Consider the following 21,381-nt stretch of genomic DNA (forward strand, 5'->3'; position numbering starts at 1 on the left):
TTACGGACATCCGACTTACGACTTACGAATGAGGCCACAGCTGCGACGCATGCAAACGGTGGCTAGAGGGGGGTGATTTCGCTGCTCGCACAGTCTAGTGTCCTTCGGGTGGCTCCTTGAGGCAAGTGGTGACCCGTGGTCCATAGTCACCGGGGCCACAGCTATCACTCATGTGCAGGACAATGGTTCACTGCCCGCCCAGTACACTGCCACAGCTACTGCTCCTGACTGGACGCAGGCTGGATGGAGCGGAGGGGGGCGTTTCACTGCCCGCCCAGCACACACGGCTGGTAATGCTGCAAGCGCTGACCCGGTTGTGGCTGAATGGAGGCCATTGAACGTGAACGGGGTGGCGGGGGTAGCATTGTAGTGTGCCTCGGATGGCTGCATGTTGAATTGAGGTTGGGCAATTCACTGCCCGTCTTTGGCCGCACCGTGTTCATTCTCGGTGGGCGGACGCTGCAGGCAGCATACTGTAGTGTAGGTGACTGTGTGGTGGGCGAGTGATGAACACCCCCTTGCCGCCCCAAGTCATTCTCAATAGCAAGCCTGCTTGTAATGTTACGCACATAGCAGTAAGTTGTCTCTTGTCAGTACATCAGACGTGTTGACAACGGGTGCCTTCCTGCTGTGATAGCGTGTGCAGTACTGTGCAGAAGAGCTCATCTTAACCTTTTGTCTTCACCCTTCAAGAATGTCTCTGAAACACAAATCTGATGCATGTGCTGGTGATATAGTAAAGAAGAGAAAATCCATCACCATTGAAAATAAAGTAGAAATAATAAAAAGGTCAGAGAGAGGTGAAACTCCATCATTCATTGGCAGAGTACTTGGTTACAGTTGGTCAACAACAGCATTTATTAAAATAATGTACCTGTTCCGACTTACAGACAAATTCAATTTAAGTACAAACCTGCAGTCCCTATCTCGTACGTAACCCGGGGACTGCCTGTATATATTTATTTTGAATCTTCATTTCTTAAAAACTGAATGCAAGAGCAGTTCTGTTGCCAGATTTAGATTCATCGCCCTGAAATCTATAAGATTACCTACAAGTTTTGACGGAATTGAAATTTTTTTTTCAGACCAATGATGATTTGAGGTCATTCTATATGTGGAAGAAGAAGAAGACAACTTATTAATTTCTGATGTTCCTGCTAAATTGGTTCCTGAAAGGCTCATGCAGGGCCTACACACTTGGCAATATCTAAAAATTGTTCATTTATTGAGTTAAGTATTAATACAGTTTCAAGTAATGCTTTTGTTTAGGTGTCACATAATTCTGTTTTTTATGTTTTAACAGTAAATTTGGAAAGATGAAATACCCAAATAGATGATTCATGTATTTTATTTTTTATTATTTTGGTTAATTGACTAGAAAATTAAAGTCTTTCAAAGGGGAAAGAAGATTAAATCCAAACAATAACCAAAACACATATGCAAATCACACTCAAAGTATATGAGATGCTTTCGTCTGGAACTAACACTGTGTCTTCTATCCAAAATTTACACAAGGAATTATGCATACCACCATCTTTTAAAGTATCAAATGTCATGTTGCTCTCAGGTCACATGGTACCAATGGAAATTGAGGGGCTCATGAAAATTATGCACGAAATGGTGGAGCGTGTGAAAAAAAGCAAAAAATGATAGCACTATGACATCATGAAACTAGCAATAAAAGTAAATAACAATCTTAAAAATGTTTACGAATTGTTTAAAATGCTCAAAAATTGGTTCTTGACTATTTTAACAGCAAGGGAAGAAGTAAGTTAAAAGTAAGTGATGGTCAGAAATGGTTCCCTTAAATGAAGACACAACCACATTCTGAATAGTTCCTTGTGTCATGTTTTTCTTATACATCCCAGAAACATATGTGTGAGGTCACTTAATAAATTTAATTTGCCCTAAATGAGTGATTATGGGAGTGTGTAAAAGTGCACCATATTCAGAGATGCTTCCCTTCTCTCTCCCTACACTCAGTGCTGCCGATGTCCCTATGTCTCTAAACTGCATAAAAGTATTTAAAATTGAGTGGAAGTTAACATCATAAATTGTTAGATTATAAAAGTGTGTTCTACCATTCATTTCTTATTTTCTGACCTTGTTTTACCCATTACAAGTTTTTCCTAGCAGCTGCAGGCACATAGCAAGAACTCAGAGCCCCGAGCAGGCTCACAGGGTATTCATCTACACCAGTCCTGCTTAGAGCCACCATTCAACTAGACACATCTTTAGACTAAGATGGAGAATGCAAAGAGTGCTGGGTGAGTGTGAAACAACTACCTAGAAGACCCCCAGTGAGCAACTGAACCAGGATCCATGCAGTGTGAGCTGGGAATACGGCCTATTCTTCCATTATGACACTATTCTTTTAAAGCTAATTGGTTTGAGCAGTCTTAGAAAATGAATGATTGAATAAATGAATGGTTTATTCAGAGACTTGAGAAGTGCCTTTGTGAAAAGGCCTGACAGAGCAACTTTGTCAAAAGTAAACCTTATGATTCATCGGTACAGACACACAGCCATCACACAGTTGAGCTCTTTGTGAGCAGCATGTAAGTTCAAATTAACGTTTTCTGTCAGCTTCAGTCCTCCTTCTTTTGACAGGTGCTCATTCTCTTACATCTTATTCAATAGATGCAACATCTAACCTCACGTGGGAATGTTGCCTGGCATTTAACAAATTATCAGAGCTGGCTTTTCAGAAAAAAAAATATTCATCCATCAAATATACTAATTTATGAATAATTTTTAAGTCCTTCTGGTGCAATCGTTCACTGTGGTGTGGGAGATGCCCCCTATAGACCATGTCAGGCACAAGACCCTCTAGACCCATTGGGCCCCTCATTAGATCTACAGATATTCAAGTAGTACCTCAAATTTTCTGGAGTCGGTCAATAGCACGTGAGTAGGGTGTAGTTATTGACTATGCACCTGGGCATCATATGCCTACAGTCTTGTTAATCAGTGTGTCGAGTGGCATTGTGCTGAGTTGAACAAGTGAGTGTTTCTGACATTTAATTCTACAATCCTGCCTATGACTTTGCCAATTCTTTTTCTCAAAGCTCAGAAAAACATATCAGGTCATATCGAACATCAAAATAACGATAATCAAATTTTTACAAATTGACAGAGTTGTTAATAAAGAGTTTCCCTGTGAAAAGACTGTTAACCAATGACATGACACTGAACTGCTGAGCTGTTTGAGGGAAAACATCAGGAAAACGTCTGTGGTATGTTTCAGCCAATGTTATTCCCCAACTAAGGTTTAAATCCTTCTTGTATGTCCTTTTTGTTCATTTTTGAGTTATTTATTCATTGTTGCTAATTATTTGCATTGTTCCTCATTTTTTCTCTAATCCGTTGTCATGTGCCTTGTGTTTTGTGAGTGGTTCCCTAAGGTTTAGGATCGCTTACCCATCACTGCCAGGATGTGTTTTGTGGGTGGTTCACTAAGAGATGAGACCACCTGCCCATTACCACTAGGAACTGCCCTCAACCCTATAAAGGTAAGAGTTTCCCACAGTTCCAGGTGGTTCATCTTGAATGTGCCTGCGAGTTTTTGGTGAGTCAGTGTGTGCCTACTGTGCTTATTGTGATTTTTAACATTTTTGCTATATCTGTTAACCACTCTTTGGATTCTTGTATTGGGACTTTGCATTAGATTTGCCATATTATTTTAGGCAACTCCATTTGGCCTTTTGTGGTCTGCAGAGCTTCATTTTTGTTGAAAAGTATTTTTCTGAGAGTAAACTTTTAATTCAATAAAGATCCTTTGTTTGTCCTTATATCTAGAAGGGGTTTGGTGGTATATTTAGCTCTACATGAGATTTATGAGAATTGTGGGGAGTCTCAAGTCATAACAGTCTGGAGCAGCAGCACACACAAAATTGTATTTTTTTACTATGTCAGTCAAATAATTTTTACCAAACCCAATGTGATTGTTGATTTGAACCAGGGTTGGATGCATGGTAAATTCCAATTCACTTCCTGGAATTGGAATTGGAATTAGAATTGCATGCAGCTGAATGGAAATGGAATTGGAATTAGAATTTCATGCACCTGAATTGGAATTGGTTGAGTTCCTTCCTGAATTGACACTAACGCTGATTTGCATCAGCAGAACACTCCAGAACTCACTCTATCTGACTTCTGTTTGTTCCTGAAATTAAAATTAAGTTAGAAGGAAACAGAATTTCCTAACATGAAAGAATTATAGGGAAAATAAATCACGGGAGGATATGTTCTAACTTTTTTGCAACTTTTTGCACCATTTGTTTATTTACTTATGTTCTACATATACGTCTGCACTGAAGGAGCTACTTTTAATCTCATTGTACATGTGTATAGTGACAAAAAAGGCATTCTTCTATTCTATTCTTTAAGCTCAAATGGATTTCCAGTGTTTGTTGTCTTTAAACCAAATCATGTGATCACACCAGACTAGAACTCTACACCCTAACAGCTCCCGATTCTCTTGCACCCCTAGCTCTCTCCCTCACAGCTCTCCAGTTAATCAATACCTTAAATGTGGAACATGGTCATCCAAATCTAAGTCAGGGACTGCACACTGCAAACACAATGGTGACTTGTTAAGAAATTATTGTTAACTTTCGACACAAGTGGCCAGAGGAAAAACTTATTTTTTTTAAGCTTGAAAACTTAGATGGCATGTGAGCTTGGTTACCCACCATTTCCAAAGTATTCTGGTCACCACCACAGATGATGTAATGAATGCCTCTCCATTATCAAGCACATGGTGTATTAATTGCTGTACTTTCACAGGTCTCATCATCCTTGACAGAAGGCTTGATGGCACAGTGATTAGTGCTACATCCTCATTGATTCAGAATCCTTGGTTTGAACTCCACCTTTCTGTTATATGTGTGAAGTTTGCACATTCTCCACATTTCCTCCATGGACTCCAGTTTCCTCTCACATCTCCAGGATAAGACATTTTGCTGTTCTAAACTCACCTGGTGAAAGTGTAAGTGTGTGAGGGTCCTGTCCCATTACCTGTCGCAGCAAACTCAAAGTTGTTTCCTGAAAACTCAGCATTGATACATCCTTCAGATACATTCTTTCATTTGTACCCCTTGTTTAAGTAGCTGTCCTGTGCCATAACATGGCAAAGTACAGCAGAGATCTTCACCTCTAACTCTGATAAATGCTATGCCTTATTACAGGGAGTTCATCCTGTGCCATAGAGAGATTGGCATTAAAAAAGGAACAGCAGGATACTGAATGCTAACAACAGTTATTCAAATGCTCGTTCACAACTTGAGTGCATTCCATTTTTGTTCCCAAAAATGTTTTCTAGAGTAAAATTGCTGTTCTGCATAAAAATATAATATTAAAAATTTTTCTGCCTTCACTACAAACTACATGTATCATTTTTGGTTGGAGTATTCCTTTAAGTTGAAATAGCATCTGTCAAGGTAAATTTCAAACAGTAAATTTGCATTGAACATTTCTCTGTTTTAAAACAAGTCATTTTTAAAATGTAGTAATACTTTTTAAACGTGAATTTTTTCAAATTTTATTGACCATGATCTATTTGAGATATATGGGGCTTGCCAGTTTATGAAAATAAAGGCACCCAGTAGAAGTGATGGGTGGGGCACACAAAGCAGTACTGACCAATAGGGTGGGACAGCTAAGTAAAGAAGGGGAGGTGTTCTGGACAGGAAAAGAGATCAGATAACATGCAATGTGGAAAATGGGCTGTGGAAGTAGGAAAGTTCAAAGTTCAAGGAAGACTAAAGCTAAAGTGTGGGTGCTGTGGCAGAGTGTAGGTTTTGCTTTGCCAGAAGCAAAAAGTGAGAGGGAGAGAGAAGTAGAGGAGGAAGTGTTGTTCTTGGGACAAGCCTGGAGCAACAGTGTCCTTTGGTCAATTTAAATGCTAACAAACCACAGTTAAGGGGTTCCCCACAGCCAGAACAGTAGGGGTTGACACTGACTTGAGTTCTGGGCATTATTTATTTTTACCTATTCTTTTCTGTACAGTTCTTACTTCTCTTCTGTTTTGAGCCTCAATCCTTCATTAAAGGTTCTTCCTAATTGGTTGTCCATGGCTCTCATGTCTTCTTTTCTCTTCCCACAAAGAGATCAGTGCAATACATTTACAGAGAGAAAACTACATTAAAATTAAATGTGTTTAGTTTATGGCATGGGCTGTGTAAATATACAGCCTGTAAAAGACTTTGCTATTTGTAATAAGTTAAACAAAGTAAAGCATGATTCAGTGATAGTACCTTATTGGCTGGCTATAGCTTTCAGAGTAAAGCTATATTATAAAAAAAAAAGACAGACGCTTGTACATACCAATAATGATAAACATGTAAACCAATGCTTAAGTGGTTAAGTAAACTAATGACAATTGTAAACATAAAAAATAATACTATAGCACTGCAACTCCTCACATCCCAGGTGAACATTCAAATGGCAATGAACTCAAAAGCAAATTCTTGAGTGAACGAAGTAAAAACCAACATCTGAAGCTAAGTTCAGTTCACTTGGCTTGCTACTGTTATATGATACGTATGTAGTTCACATTCCAAACTTAGACTTGCAGTTTGTTTATTTTATTTTCCATCATTTTCCATTTTGTATGTTTATTTTGTTTTACTTTAGATCTTAATAGTTTGTAAAAGTTAATTACAGATCAAAGCATTACATTCAAGTCTGATTGAGGATACCATTTTTATAAGAGGTCCCATAGGAGAAATTATATTTACCATATATAGTCTGGGATAAGTTCTCCCATGGATAAGCCGGTATTTGATTTTACAGTATAATTTCTGGTGTTTTATAATGTCGGTCGTATGAGTTGAATGCGGAAAACTCATGCTATTGGTCCAAGAGATTATGATATGCTAACACCCACCTGAGCGAGTAACCATGGAGCACACTATTGGGCCTACATGACCACACAGTAATACCTGAACTATTCCAAGGCAACGCTTGCACTGATTTGTGTTTTTTGTATCTCACACCCTCATACACTTTTATCATAAGAGCATCTCTTATCTATGATGGACCGTTCGATCAGAAGAAATTATGAAGTTAGTTTTAAATTAAATGTCGTTGAAAGAAATTGGTGACTGCGCTGCTGCAACAAAATTTGATGCGTTTGAGAAACTGATGCAAGATCTGAGGCAAGAAGATGTAAAAAAAAAATTAGGCGTTGCATTTTTGAACAGGCGTATAAGTTGGGGTCTGATTTTATGATCAATTTTTCGAGTTTCAAGATCCGACTTATATGTAAGCATATACAGTATACCAAAAATACCTATTATTCCTGTTAATTGCCTGTTTCAATTAAAAAAAATAGTTTCCTGTAAAAGTATGTTGTGCAGTGACCATCAACAAAAGCCATGTTATTAGGAAAAGCAGCAACTAATCTACAACAGAAATGTCTTACTCGTGGACAACTGTTATGTATCATGTTCAAGAGTAAGCAGCTCCAGTGACCTAATAACATTAGCCCCAGTAAAAAAATAAACACAACAAATATTGTACACAGGAAAGTACTTAGGTAGTTACACAGTACCTCTGAAACATCTGATTAACTGATGGTAGTATAACCAAATCTCATTGTCTTAGATAATTTTATGACTGAGACTGAGTAAACAAACAAACAAAGCACAACAATCCAGAGTACAAAAATGAATGAATGTAACATGCAACTGAGAAAATCAAGACACCCCATTATTCAATTGTAAATAGGCTGATTGAGGTAAATCAAATGCAATGTTTAGGAAGGTCTTCAAATGGAGGAATAATCCATTTATTAAAAACAGCAGACTATATGGCTCTTCAGGAATGAAGATGGACAGCCCTGCTACAACGAGCATATGATAAGGAAGAAGGAATCTAATAAAGAGGCAAAAGACAAAGCTAATGGCAGATAGGTGAAGGTAGTTGGTAATGAAATCCTGAAGAGGCCCTGAGTATACTACAATGGTGGTGCAAACGCTGGTCTTACATTTGTTTTTTTTGTTTTTTTTTTAAAAAGGCATTAGTGGAATGAAGACAGATCTTTGTTGGTCAATTCTTAAACTGTCAATTCAATTTCATTCCTTCCCTGGTTCTTGTTTCACAAAACATCCACTTAAATATGAGAGACAATACCTCAGAACACCGGAGTGGTGAGCTGAGATGAAGGCTGTTTGTAGTAAGGACATGCAATCATGATGAGGACAGAAGTGGAGATTAGAATGAGAAGAGTATTTTTAAAAGTCTAAGCAGGCAGTTATTATAAAAAAACCTGTGCACTTTGGTGTTGTTTTATTATTATTTTTTTTGCCCATTCCCAACCTAATATTTCTACCTAGGCCTTCCATTATGCTAGGAACTGGACTTGCAAAGGTGCCACCATGTTGTAACTATTGTTATACAGTACCTGTTCAGGGGTTCCATTCGGAAAGTTTTCATTGCTAATCTCTGATGCTGAATAAGCAGAGAGAATCCAAATTAAATCACTTCACATGAATGACACGTGTGGGTTTAGGTCAGTCATGCGAGTCAAAAAGCAAATCTTTGTGTCTGATTTTTTTTAGTCTCTCAACCTATTAAGATCAAGAATACAACATAGGACATAACACATCTTTCAAATTTTTAAGTACAAATCAACCATTCATTTATTATGGGTGTTGCACAAATATTTAAAAAACACATTTTTAATGTTTCATTTGCTATTTAAAAATGTTCATCTTGCAAAAAAAGGTTATACACTAAGTAGCTTGCCTGTTATATTTGTCTCATCAAATGTATTAATTCATATAATACCGCAGCTTTCAACATTTATAAACTGATTTTAAAGCATCAATGATTAATGTATGCTCATGCAACACTGGAAACAGTCTTTAATATTAAAAAAATATTTTGAATAAAATAGATTCTAATCCTAATAAATTACAAATTCAGTGCTTCGGTAAATTTTCTTTCTTCAGGAATACCATTTACCTAAAAGTAAACAAAAATATACATTTTAATACAGTATAAATATATAAATATAAATACACATTTTATTTAAATGTTATGGGGTAATTCAAAATGAAGTCCTATTCATCTGCATAACATGCACTATTTGCCAATTTTACTCTTTGAATATGAGAATGCTTGTATCTTTAGGCATTATAATTTTATTTCTGTTAAACAGAATACAGTCATTTCAAATTCTAATCATGTAGTGCATATTTTGTTAGTTGGAGGCTTCCTCAGTCTGTCTTTCGCTTTGGGCCTGGCCCTGATTAGACTTCTTTGTCATAACATTTTTTTTCTAGACACATTAACATCTTACAGTGTCTTCTTTGCCTCACCCTCCATTATCTCTGCCTTCTTTGTCTTTTAAAAGTGAGCATTCTGAACGTGAATGGGAAAATTACCAAAACATGAAATGCTGCATACTTGCCTCAAGTCGTCGAAATGTTGACATACAATAATTACCTCCTTTGATGTAAGCCATAATTAAAATAAAAAAATAAAGTAATTTAGCATTGTTGGAAATAAAGTAATTTGCATTTTTCATGTGGACACAGTGAGTCACCCCTTGCTCAGAGAGTTGAATAATGAACTGTTTTTTCATACTATGATATCAAAGCTAAAGTGCAAAATTGTAAAGAGATGCAGGCCAAAATAAAGCATACTAATATTATTCCTCATTTCTTTAATTGGTACATTGTGATTATAAGGTACAGATGCATCTTTAACCTAAACCTTCAACGTCTAAAATCAATGTGAAATCAATAAAAGTGTCTGTTTCTGCTTCATTATAAGAATAACATGAGACAATATTTAGGTGTTTTGCTAAATATAAATAAACATATCATTTAAATCTCTTAACAAAGATTATACTAAAAAATGAATAAGTCATAATGTAAAAGTGTAAATAGTGAATAGAATATATCCAGGTACTTCTCTTTCCCTTTTACGTCCCAAATACATGTTATTTGGCAATCCTAAATTGTGGTGTATAAATATAGTATATATATTTATATATGGTAGAAATAGACGCGGGTGTGCTTTGTCCAAGATCGGTTACTTTCTTGCACTTGATATTGCAGCCCAGCCCATCCCAAATTCAAATGGTTCAAAAATGGATTGTGGATAGATATACTTGCTGTTCACTGATAGGCTTTCCAATCATTATGAAATACATTTGACATGAATGGTGATGACCTTATTTCTGTAACCAAAAGATAAAATTGTTTTTTGGTGTCTCGTTCATAAGTTACAGTCACATAAAGTAGTGAACTGTAAAATTTAGTTCCTGGAGGGTTATAATGACCACAGTTGTTGGCGTGTTTTGTTAATGTTCTCATGAGCTGATGTCATACATTTCCAATACTGCAGATTTTTTCATTTCTGATAACAACAAAATATTTTGTTCATAATTGTTTCCTCGATATTTTTGTGATTAAATTAATTCATGATAAATACAAAAAGGTGCACATGAAATCTTTTTAATTGTTGATTTCCTTGTTTTTGTAATTCATTGGTAGCTATTTAAGAAAAAAGAACCAATTAACATTTAGAATGCAGCTATTTAAGTGTAAAGAAGCATTTAAGTGCTTTTCGTCTTGGCAAGTAAGTCTGCTAAAACTAAGCAAGAGATTATGTTCCACTTACGGAGATAAATTAATTCTGTTTAAAAACTTCCTGAAGCAAAAATCTAAAATTACTGTGGCTTTCCAGGAACAAAGTTTGACTCCATAGCTGATATAATTCTGAGACTGGTAGCCACACTCTGGTCATTGATGGTAAAAAATGATGAAGCCTTCAGTGCACTCTTCAATCTACATCCCTATCTTCACTCATGACCTATGAGAATATTACTTTCAAAATACCTAGAGTACAAGTATAAACTCTATTGAGCATACGAAAGCGGTCAATTGGAGGAGTTTGGGCATCTGCACAGAATATCCCCTGTATGTCTCCTGCATGAAGCATAAATGCCAACTCCAAAAAAAAACAGGGACATAGCCAGTATATACTGGAGGGTTTATATATTTTAGTTAGCCAGAAGTGTAATTGATGTTTTTTGCTTTTTTACGTAACTAAAATAGTATCCACTTTTAATAAACTTTCAGCACTTGCTTTTTAGAGTTTTCATTTAATCAGCTACTGTGTAATCCACCAATTCATTTATTTTTTGAGCTTCTAAGTATAGGGTATGAGTCAGTCAACCAAAGATGGAGTACCAGTCATGTACAGGGCACATTCACACACAGACTCATGCCCACTTACTCAGGACTAGTTTGAAGTCAACAATCAACCCAACAGCATGTCTTTGAACTAATGAAGAAAAAAATCTCTAGAGAAAGCCTACATATACAGACTTCACGTGGAAAAATAATGAGTCAAACTATCTTTGGAGCTCAATTTTTCAATATTTTTGTGAATAATTTCCAGTTTATACTTATATTGTTCACTTGTTGGGGCAGCACGGTGGTGCAGTGGTAGCGCTGCTACCTCGCAGTAAGGAGACCAGGGTTCGCTTTCTGAGTCCTCCCTGCTTGGAGTTTGCATGTTCTCCCTGTGTCTGCGTGGGTTTCCTCCTGGTGCTCCGGTTTCCACCCTTAGTCCAAAGACATGTAGGTTAGGTGCATTGGTGATCCTAAATTGTCCCTAGTGTGTGCTTGGTGTGTGGGTGTGTCTGTGTGTGTGTGCCCTGTGGTGGGCTGGCACCCTGCCCAGGGTCTGTTCCTGCCTTTCTCCCTGTGCTGGCTGGGATTGGCTCCAGCAGACCCCTGTGTTATGATATAGCGGGCTGGAGAATGACTGACTGACTGTTCTTGTTTTATTAAATTATTATTTTTCTCTTTATGTGATTGTAGTGTCGGAAAAAAGTATTGTATTTGTTTAAATGTTAATCAGTTTCCATGTTTTACATTTAAAGGAATACTCTACTCTAAAATGATATTTTTGTTTCGTGCCCTCGACCACCATAATCTATCGTCTATGTAGGGGGAGCAAAAGCTTTAGATTTATCAAAAATTTGATAAATCTCAGGTTTTTGATGGATTTCAATGTTTTAGGGTCCACTGATACAGAAAATATTGATATCTTCATGTTGGGTGTGTGTCTGTCTGTGTGTGCGTGTGTGTGTCTGTGTGTTGAAGTTTCTGGAGAATGGTCTAGAGCTAAAATGGCTGGACAAATAAATACCAAACTCAAAACTTAGGTCTGTTATGAGATGACAATGTGCTGATTAGGTTTTGAGCCAAATCGTGCAAGAGAAAGAGGCGCTCTGGAGAAACCTTCAAATACCGTAATTCTGAAATTAATTATGAATTCTTCTCATAAATTGCTACCATAATGACCTATTTTATGATAAGAAAGATCATCATCAGAGCAGTAAATAATTACTGAAATGTTATCAAATCGTTTGGGTAACTTGGTTCCTAGGGTGCAAAGCCTACTGACACTCATGTCCTAATTTTTTTAGATGTTACTTACCCAATGTTCTTTGTAGTGGTGGCTAAGCAAAAATTTTACTCTCATATTTACAAGAAGAAAGGAGAAAAACATGTTTATAACAAAATAAAAGCCAATAGTAGTTAGTGCTGCACAATGGCAAACAATGTGAAAAATGGTTATGCACAAAAGAAAAAAAATCTCACATTATTCATGTCTGTTACCTAGTTGTATGTTCAAAATGTGCAAAATACTGTACATGTTTTTTTTCTTAAATGTTGTTAAATAATTACATCACTTCCATAATACTCAGGGTAAACATCCTAAACAGTAAACTAAAGCCTCTTGGGAATGACTTTTTAAATAGTTGAACAGCCTCTCCCACTTATTCGGTGGTCAAGATCCCTGTCTTTAATTCAAAAAGTGACTCCTATAATGCTTTTAAATTCCTATTTAGATTTGCAAAGTTTATTCCAGAATATTTAACAATATTTTAGCAAAAAAGCAACAACTTGATAACAGACTTACAGATTATATGATATGAGTAATATAAGATTTTTTTTTTCATAGGCATTTTTCACATAATTTGCCATTGTGATGCACTGGTTACCACGGGCTTCTATTATGTCATAACCATTTTTTCTCTCCTATCTACATGAAAACATGACATTAAAAAAATTTCTTGGCTACCACTACAAAGTACATGGAGTAAGTAAAAAATATCATATAATTTTTGGGTAAAGTATTTCTTTAAAAGCAGAGAAAAAGAAAACAGTTTTCATAGGTACCTTCAGTAATTGGTAAACACAAAGAGAAAAAAAGTCCTTCGAAATTAATTTTTGCACACTGAACAAATGTCATGTTTATTTATACAGTTTTCATTTTTTGTCAATTAAAAGACTGTATAAATATAAAATTAAATATAAATGTAAATATAGATTTTTTACTGTAATACAGCATGAGTGTCTTTAGTTTTTCATTTTAAAGAACATACAATAATTTTAGGTTTTATTATTAAGTGTCATGTCTTCTTTTTGTGACCTTAGTTGGAGAGCACATCACGGTACCTCTTCACACCCACTATAAATCCAAGGATCAAACATATCCATAAAATGTCATGTTAACCTCTGCTTGTTGTCATTCACATTAATCAATGATTTTAAACTGATTTTTTTGTCTTTAACTTAAGAAGTTTCATAATGCTAACCTGTTGTCTGCTGTTGTGGTATCGGTGTCTGGTGCTGCAGATTTCTGAAAAACAAAAATTTATACATTAGATATTTTGTGGGCAAATGTGATTAATTTAATATGACTTAATTAAACCCATATTCTGCTCCACCAGAAAAATCTATTTTACATCAGTTTATATTTTATTCTTTTACATTTTTTAATGAAAAGAATATTTATTATTTTACACATTACTACAGGGTGTCTCAAAAAATGTTTACACACTTTGAATGATTATAAATACAATGCTAATTAAGACAAAACTGCAACTGGTGCCATTTATTTGAACTTACTACAGGAATCTGCAATGCAGCAAGTTCAAATAAATGGCACCAGTTGCAGTGTTGTCTTTAATAAACATTGTATTTATAATCATTCAAAGTATTTATACATTTTTTGGGATACCCTGTATAATTCTAGTGAGAGGTTCTTTTCAAAATAGAGTATTTTCTAAGGTCAAAATTTAAAAAAATGATTTGATTATTTAAACATGCACGGTATAATTAAGCACATACACATTTTCAAGGTGGCATATTGCTGAATAACTGACAGCAGCACTGAGGCATAGTAGTCAGCACTGATAGTTCCAGTACCCTGGGTTTGAATCCATGCGTAAATAATGATTGTGTAAAGTTTGCATGTTTTCTGTGTGCCTGCAAGGAATTTCTGTAGGTATTCTTATTTCCTTCCACCACCCTAAAATCCTTTCCCTTAAACATGAGAAATACAGGCTTTTAATAATTTGTTCTCCAAAAAAGGTACATGTTTTTATTCCAGAGAGTAAGGAAACCTAAATACCAAAATGTCTTTTATGAGTAATAGTCTCTGGCATACAGATGCTGGTCCATTCCAAATTGCACTCAACTAACCTTAAGATTAAACATGGATTCTTCTACCTGCTGTGTGTGTTTTTTTCATTGTTTTAGCAAATAATTATATTAAGTTGCTAGCTAACATTGACACTGCTCTGAACATACCTGAGGGATGTGCAGATATCAATGTATCCAAAAAATAAAATATTATAAATTAATGCCCACCTGATAATACACCAAAGGTTTTGATCTTGCAACTCCCAGTCTTTTTCTCTCTTTCTCTCCTATTCTTCTAGCTGAGACCTCACTGAAACTCTCTCTCTGTGACTTTAGCCTCAATAATGCCCTAGCTTTTAAATTTACCCTTGAATTACCCTTAGGCTTGCTGGTGGATAATGCCCTTACAAACTTACAGGTTACTCCTGCAGGGTTCATTCCAAGCCACACAAAAATATTACTAGCACCAATTATCATTTTATAAAAACTCGGCATGTGTGAAGTCCACTTTTGGAAAGATGAAATTTCCTGGGTATTGAAGTCTTTTCAAAATGGGTGTGAAGTAGAGACAAAGTGCCCACATTTATTGTGAGTGTAATAACTTGAAATAAAATATAGTCAGTGATCAGATCAAAAAAATGTAATAAGTAACCAAAGCACTTCAGCAAACCAAAAATCAAAGTCAAGTTAAAACAAATTAGAAAACTTATGCATGGCGTAACATTCAGGTGTGATCAAGGACTCAGTTAACTGATATGAAAGTTCAAGGATTTTATGGTTTTTTTTTGGTTACAGGTTAAAGAGACAGTTATTACATTTTTGTTTATTAAATACTTTTATAACGGTGAATCGTATTTAAAAATAACAGATAGTAAAATGTAATTTCATACATTAGTAAGCTACATTAAATACCTGCTTTTTAACAACACTTTGCAATGTAATTTGTTAAAACTGGACAACAAATAGGCTTATATTGGCTCAATGGCCTTCTTACACAAAAGATTAAAATTCAAATGGTGTGAAAATGGCCCTGATTGATGTGCTGATAATAAATGTGGAATGACTGTGACTAACTGTAGTTTTATTTTTCTTTTAATAACAAAAGGGATCCAAAAAAATAGCACCCCAATTACAACCAGCGTAGTAAATACAATCCCCTCTTTCTCAGCCTTACTAATAATACTACATCACTAAGTTATCCACTAATTGTCAACTCATACTGTATCAACAATAAAATGAAATTACCATTAAAAGAAAATGAATAACACTACCATAAAATAAGAATTAGTATTTCTTCATAAAAGAAGAAAAGCACCTGAAATAAATTGTGAATCTAGCAGTTACCATTAGTTACAACACAGTAATTCATTAAAACTATCTAAAAAACTAACTTCTTAAACTTACACTTTTACTTAAGTAAAACTTAAGTAAAAAAATTTTTTGTCAATATTGCATTGAATTGTGATTCTGTGTTTGGACTTTCATCGTGACAGCGCCACGTATAACTGCACGTGATTGAATTTAATTTCTTTCTCTCTATTAAATAAAATAAAATTTTCAAATGTTTGGCTCTGAGATTTGTAAATTGTCTTTGTAAAAGCTATTCTAATAGGAAACTGTTAACGTTTTAATACAAATGGCATATCAAGATCTCATTTGTTGTCTAATTTTATCCCTTGAAGTTGTACTACATTACCTTTCTTGGATACATCCTTCTTTCTATATTAATTCATGCAGAGGAAGACCAGATGGTGTTAACGGTTGTAGATATTCTTCGGAAAATATTGTTGTTATTTATTATTAAAGTTGATATTTTCATCTTCCACACGATCACCACCAACTATTTCAGTATAGTCTACTGATACGCATTTAATCAATTTGCAATGTAACCAATCAAAATTTTTTGCCGTTAATTCGTTTGACTTCATCGTTTCTCTGTGCTAGGATTGCCATGTACTCATTTTTACTGTTGATAACCCTTCATGATGAAATTCTTCAATAAGATTAATAATACATCTTCTGTAATTGGGAACTTGAAGTGAGGAAAATGTTACAATTTATAAGAGCTGAGAAAGCAAGAACTGTGTCTGTCAAAAGCATTAACATGAATGAGAGGTGAGAGTACCGTGTGCATGGTTTTCTATGGTTGAGAGGAGGGCATGACTTGAAAACATTTCATGGCCAAAGTCTCGACTCGCGGGACTTGAAAAAATCATCCAAAAAGTCTCGTCTCGACACAGGTTTTTTCATTATAATAGAGAGATTTTAATTTCAGTCTCAAAATATACAAAAGGAAAAGCATTTTTTCAGGCCATAACCCCATCTTAGCATGGCACAAGTTGTAGTTCTGCTCTTTCGGTTGTTTATGGCACAATTAGCATCTTTGTGAACCGTAGAAACTGTTAAAACACAGTGCAGTTCTTGTCAAATGCCCAACAGTTGTGATATTCTGCCTGTACATTAACTGCAATATCTATTTGTCTCCATGCTATCTTTATATTGCATAGGAGAGCTGAACCTTTATGTGTGATTAATGTGTTCAAACATCTTTGTAACTGCAGGTTGATAACGTTCATTCTTTACAATAATCAGCTGAAACCCTTCACCTCTGTCCCTGACCCAGTACCACTAGGCTTTTTTAAAGAAGTCTACAGTGTCCTTATTGATAGTGTACTTAACATAGTGAACTCATCATTAGATGTGGGGTCTTCCCTGACTGTCTAAATACTGCAGTTATTAAACTCCTGCTCAAGAAAGATAATCTTGACTCCTCTGTCTTTGGATGTTCTCCCCATGACTGTGTGAGTTTCATCTGGGCTTTCACCCGCAGTCCAAAATCATGCAAGTTAGATGAATTTGCGATGCTAAATTGGCCCTAATATGTGTGCAGTTTGTGAGTGTGTTCCCCTGCGATGGACTGGCGTCCTGTTCAAGGGATTGTTTCTTCCTTGCACTCGATACTTGCTGGGATAAGGATCCTGTGACCTTGTTTCAGATTAATCATTCGTAGAAAATGGTATGTACCATATGATTTCATCATAGTATTTTCTAGCTATTGTTAAGCTAAAATGTAATTATTTAGATAAAGTAAATAAACCTGATGTTATATGTTAGTAATATAGGAAATTGTTTGATTAAAAAGTATTAATAATTAAAAAAAATCTTACATGGCCAATACAGTGAATGTAAAGTGTGACATTCACACAAGAAACAACTGAGTACCATATTCATCAGAAATAGAACAGAAGAGACATCCGATACATCTGGAACATAACAGTCTTTCAAAGGCATTTAAAATGAGTCAATGGCATCACCATCTAATTAACTTAATTAGAGGGAAAAATGTTGAAAAACCTGTTCTTATTGTTCTCACAACAGAAAATTAAAATGAGCACTATTAAAGTTTGCTGTATTGAAGTCTTATTAACAAGAAACTTACGTCTGTGTTTGCATTAAAGGCATGCTGGTGTTTTCGTAGCTTTCTGGATGCAAAGGTGGCACGAGTTCACCGCTGACAGGGTGGAAAACAGGCAGGGTGGACAGGGGCCATGCTACTTCCCGGTTTTTGGACATGCTTCGGAGTTCCTTGGTGGACTTCTGAATGGAGCTATGGTGGGTCAGCTGAATACTGTTCAAAAGAAAGGGGCCAAGACTCAGATTTTGACTGTGTGTTACTTGGTGTAGAATATTTATTGGCAATCAGCTGGGTGTACTTCATAAGCAGCAAAGACCTTTTAAGACATGATAAGAATTGACTGCATAGAAAATAAAAAAACAAATAAAATAGAGTATTCATATTAATGTTGCTGTTATTGCTGAAAAATAAAGAACACATTGTATGTTGCATGCCACTGTATTAACATTGCCTATTCTTCCAGACTTCTATAACAGATACAGCACATATAACTATGATCATTTTATATAAATGATTAGATTATGCTCTGTTGTGGAGATTTTTTTTCTCACTTTCATTTTTGCTCTACGTATAGACCAAAAACCCTGTGCTACAAGCAGCTTTTTGCATAGTGGAGTAAACCACACTGATGAATTAATGAATGGCTCAAATTCAGGAATCAGGTGTTGTGAATAAATGATATGGAAGTGAAATGAGGAAAGTAAAACAAAATAAATGGAAGCATAACAAATAAAACCACAGGAAAGAAGACACTTACTCTGAGGTTTGCATGTTTCGTTTATCCCTAGAAACAAAACAAAATTAATGAATTAAATACTAGTATTAATACTGAAAACATCAAATATTAGGCAATGGAGCCCCATCCTTAGCAAATGCTGCGTACATGTCTATGATGGAGATAAATGGACAGCATTTGCTCTGTTTTGGAGGGTCAATGGAAGAGAGAAAAAGGCACATGTCAATAACATGAATAAAAGAGAATGTGGAAAAATGAAACAAAGATGAAGAGGAAGCAGTAATGGCACGTAGATGACATAAAGATGAATGAGTAAATAGCTAAATGTTGCTTGCTGCTTTTTACAACTATATTTAAACACTATCCTGATCTGAACTCTGCATTTTAAGTGGTGGTAACATTTAAAGTGCAAACTTCTTTTTAATAAATTCAACCCAAATTTTTAACAATTTAAGGTTGTTTTCATACAGGAAATAAATAATCACTACACATGAATCCCAATTGGGATTTCTGAAACTTAAATAATAAAGTGATAATACATAAACTTCATCACAAAAAGTGCACCCTAAAAGACAGACTTGTAGTTTTCCATAGGAAAGAAATGCATTTGCAACATAACAGGTTCACTTACACTCCCTCTCTGCGGCAGCACATAATGTAACCGAGGATGATGAAAAGGACTGCAGCAACAGCTGATGGCACTGCCAGAGTGATCAGGAAGTCAGAGAAATAGTCCCTACTTTTGAGCATGTCAGAAGGAGGATTGTATTCTCCAAGATCAAGCAGCACTCCACTTCCTGGATCTGGCCTTTCCTTACCAACAGGGATGACTTTTGTTATATCCACCTATTAAAAAAAAACTTCACTATCATTTCTTGTATAAATAATGCTTTTTAATAATGCAGAATCATTTAACATGGACTAAAAGATCATACACAAATTTTCATTTTGTCATAATGCTTTAATTTAAAGCTGAAAATAATAGTAATCAAAATAAATACTATTAATACCACTATTTATTTATTTTTAGTATGTTGTATTTGTTTATTTTAATTTCTGGTTTGCAGCAATCCACTTTCTGAAACAAAATGAAGGCAATGCATAGTCAAACACTGTCAGGTGTAAGGCAGGGACCAAATCTGAGATGGGATTTCTGTGTATTACAGGGTGTACTCACCCTCAAGGTCAATAGAGAGTCTCCTGATTAACTTACCAGATGCGCTACTGGTTTCATTTTTTGCATTTTACATAATACTACCTTCACTTATGGGTCTAATATCTTTTTCAGATAAGTAGTCATGATAATATATTTAATTATGCCCTTCCAGGAACTGTGTGATATTATTCCTTTGAAAGGGCCCAAGACTTGATTGATGAATTAATTGATACATTTAGTTATTAAAGAAACCATTGTGCCTTGATGAGCTTTTTTTAACGATTATGTTTAAAAATAAATAAATTAGAAGGTGACATCATAAACTGAACAAAACTCCTGTTCATTTTAAGGGAAAGAAATGTGCATAAAATGATTTTTTCCATTAAAATTAGCAAGAAAATGAAGTGTGTAGAGCAATTCAAGAAATTAAGAACAACAAAGCTCCAGGATAAAACCAAACCTCAGCAGAACTTTTGAAGTGAGGTGGGATGGTGCTGGAAAAAGCACTCAAAAACTGTGTAATGACTGTTGGAAGGCAGCAATTGCGCCAACAGAATAGAAAGAGGGCATCATTATCAAGATACCAAACAAAGGTGAGCACAATGTGCAATACTTGGAGGGGAATTACTGTAAAATCCATTCTTGGAAAAGTATTCTGTTCTGTAATGCCCTGAAGACTTAGCAAGATTGTGGATGTACTGCTCTATAAGGAAAAAGCTGGCTTTCATCCTGGCTGATACTGCACTGAGCAAATTTTCATCTTATGGAATATCATCAAACAAAGTATAGAATAGCAACAGCCAGTGCTGTTTAACTTTGTCAACTTGACAACAGCATTCATCATGAAATTAGCTCCTTGCTACGTGTTCCAGGGACCTCTAACAAAAATTTGTCATTTTGAATCCCGAGATAAAATAGGTTGACAGACATCAACACCAGTGTCCGGCAAGGGTGCAGTTTGTCGCTGTTCCTCTTCATCCTAGCTGTTCCTCTTCGTCCTCCGTCCTCGACTTTTCCATGTGGCAGGTGGGATCTGAAGAGTGGAATTCCATGGACTGACTATGCCCATCTTACTGATCTGGACTTTGTGGATGATGTTGTGTTCATGACTGAATTACAACCCATGCTACAGAATATGACCATTGGAACTGGAGATGCACAAGGTTGGCCGCCAGATTAGCAACAAGAAGACCAAAGTTATGAAGGTGAACTGTGCCACCAAACTCTGTATCACTTCAGGAATTGGTCGACTCAAGGAGACAGCCAAGTTTACATAATTTGGTAGTACCTTTACATCGCATGGAAGCACCCACAATGATGTATGCAGGTGAATCAGCCAAGTAATGGCAGTTTTCCAAAGAATGCACTGCATATGGACCTTAACATTGATTTACTGAGCGATGAACATCAAACTATTCCAATAGCATCATAATACGGACTGCAACATACACTAGTGAAAAGTGGAGGATAACCGAAAGCAAAGTTCAAAAGCTCAAAATCTTAAAGCCACATTGCTTGGTACCACCAATTATGATTGAGTCACTAATGATGAGGTCTTGAGGCTGAGTGAACTGCTGAGACTGACCAAATCCCTCACCATTTGCGGAATTTGTTT

At 35.7% G+C, this 21,381-nt stretch overlaps 1 protein-coding gene across 5 annotated transcripts in view; it reads right to left on the reverse strand.

Moving 5' to 3' along the window:
• Window positions 1–8,612: 8,612 nt before the first annotated feature.
• sgce (sarcoglycan, epsilon) overlaps window positions 8,613–21,381 on the reverse strand; it is a 53,373-nt gene continuing 40,604 nt past the window's right edge. For 3 of the 5 annotated variants that reach the window (XM_039736944.1, XM_039736943.1, XM_039736940.1), the window contains 6 exons: window positions 19,242–19,456; window positions 18,632–18,658; window positions 17,899–18,087; window positions 13,631–13,674; window positions 9,419–9,456; window positions 8,613–8,970 (listed from right to left, as the gene is read on the reverse strand). In XM_039736944.1, the coding sequence (XP_039592878.1) occupies window positions 8,920–8,970; window positions 9,419–9,456; window positions 13,631–13,674; window positions 17,899–18,087; window positions 18,632–18,658; window positions 19,242–19,456 (564 nt within the window). In that variant the 3' untranslated portion in view covers window positions 8,613–8,919. The remainder of the gene's footprint in view (window positions 8,971–9,418; window positions 9,457–13,630; window positions 13,675–17,898; window positions 18,088–18,631; window positions 18,659–19,241; window positions 19,457–21,381) is intronic. The other 2 variants (XM_039736941.1, XM_039736942.1) reach the window with 2 other exon arrangements.

The sequence above is a fragment of the Polypterus senegalus genome, chromosome 15 (genome assembly GCF_016835505.1).
Source record: "Polypterus senegalus isolate Bchr_013 chromosome 15, ASM1683550v1, whole genome shotgun sequence".
NCBI classification, from domain to species: Eukaryota; Metazoa; Chordata; class Cladistia; order Polypteriformes; family Polypteridae; genus Polypterus; species Polypterus senegalus.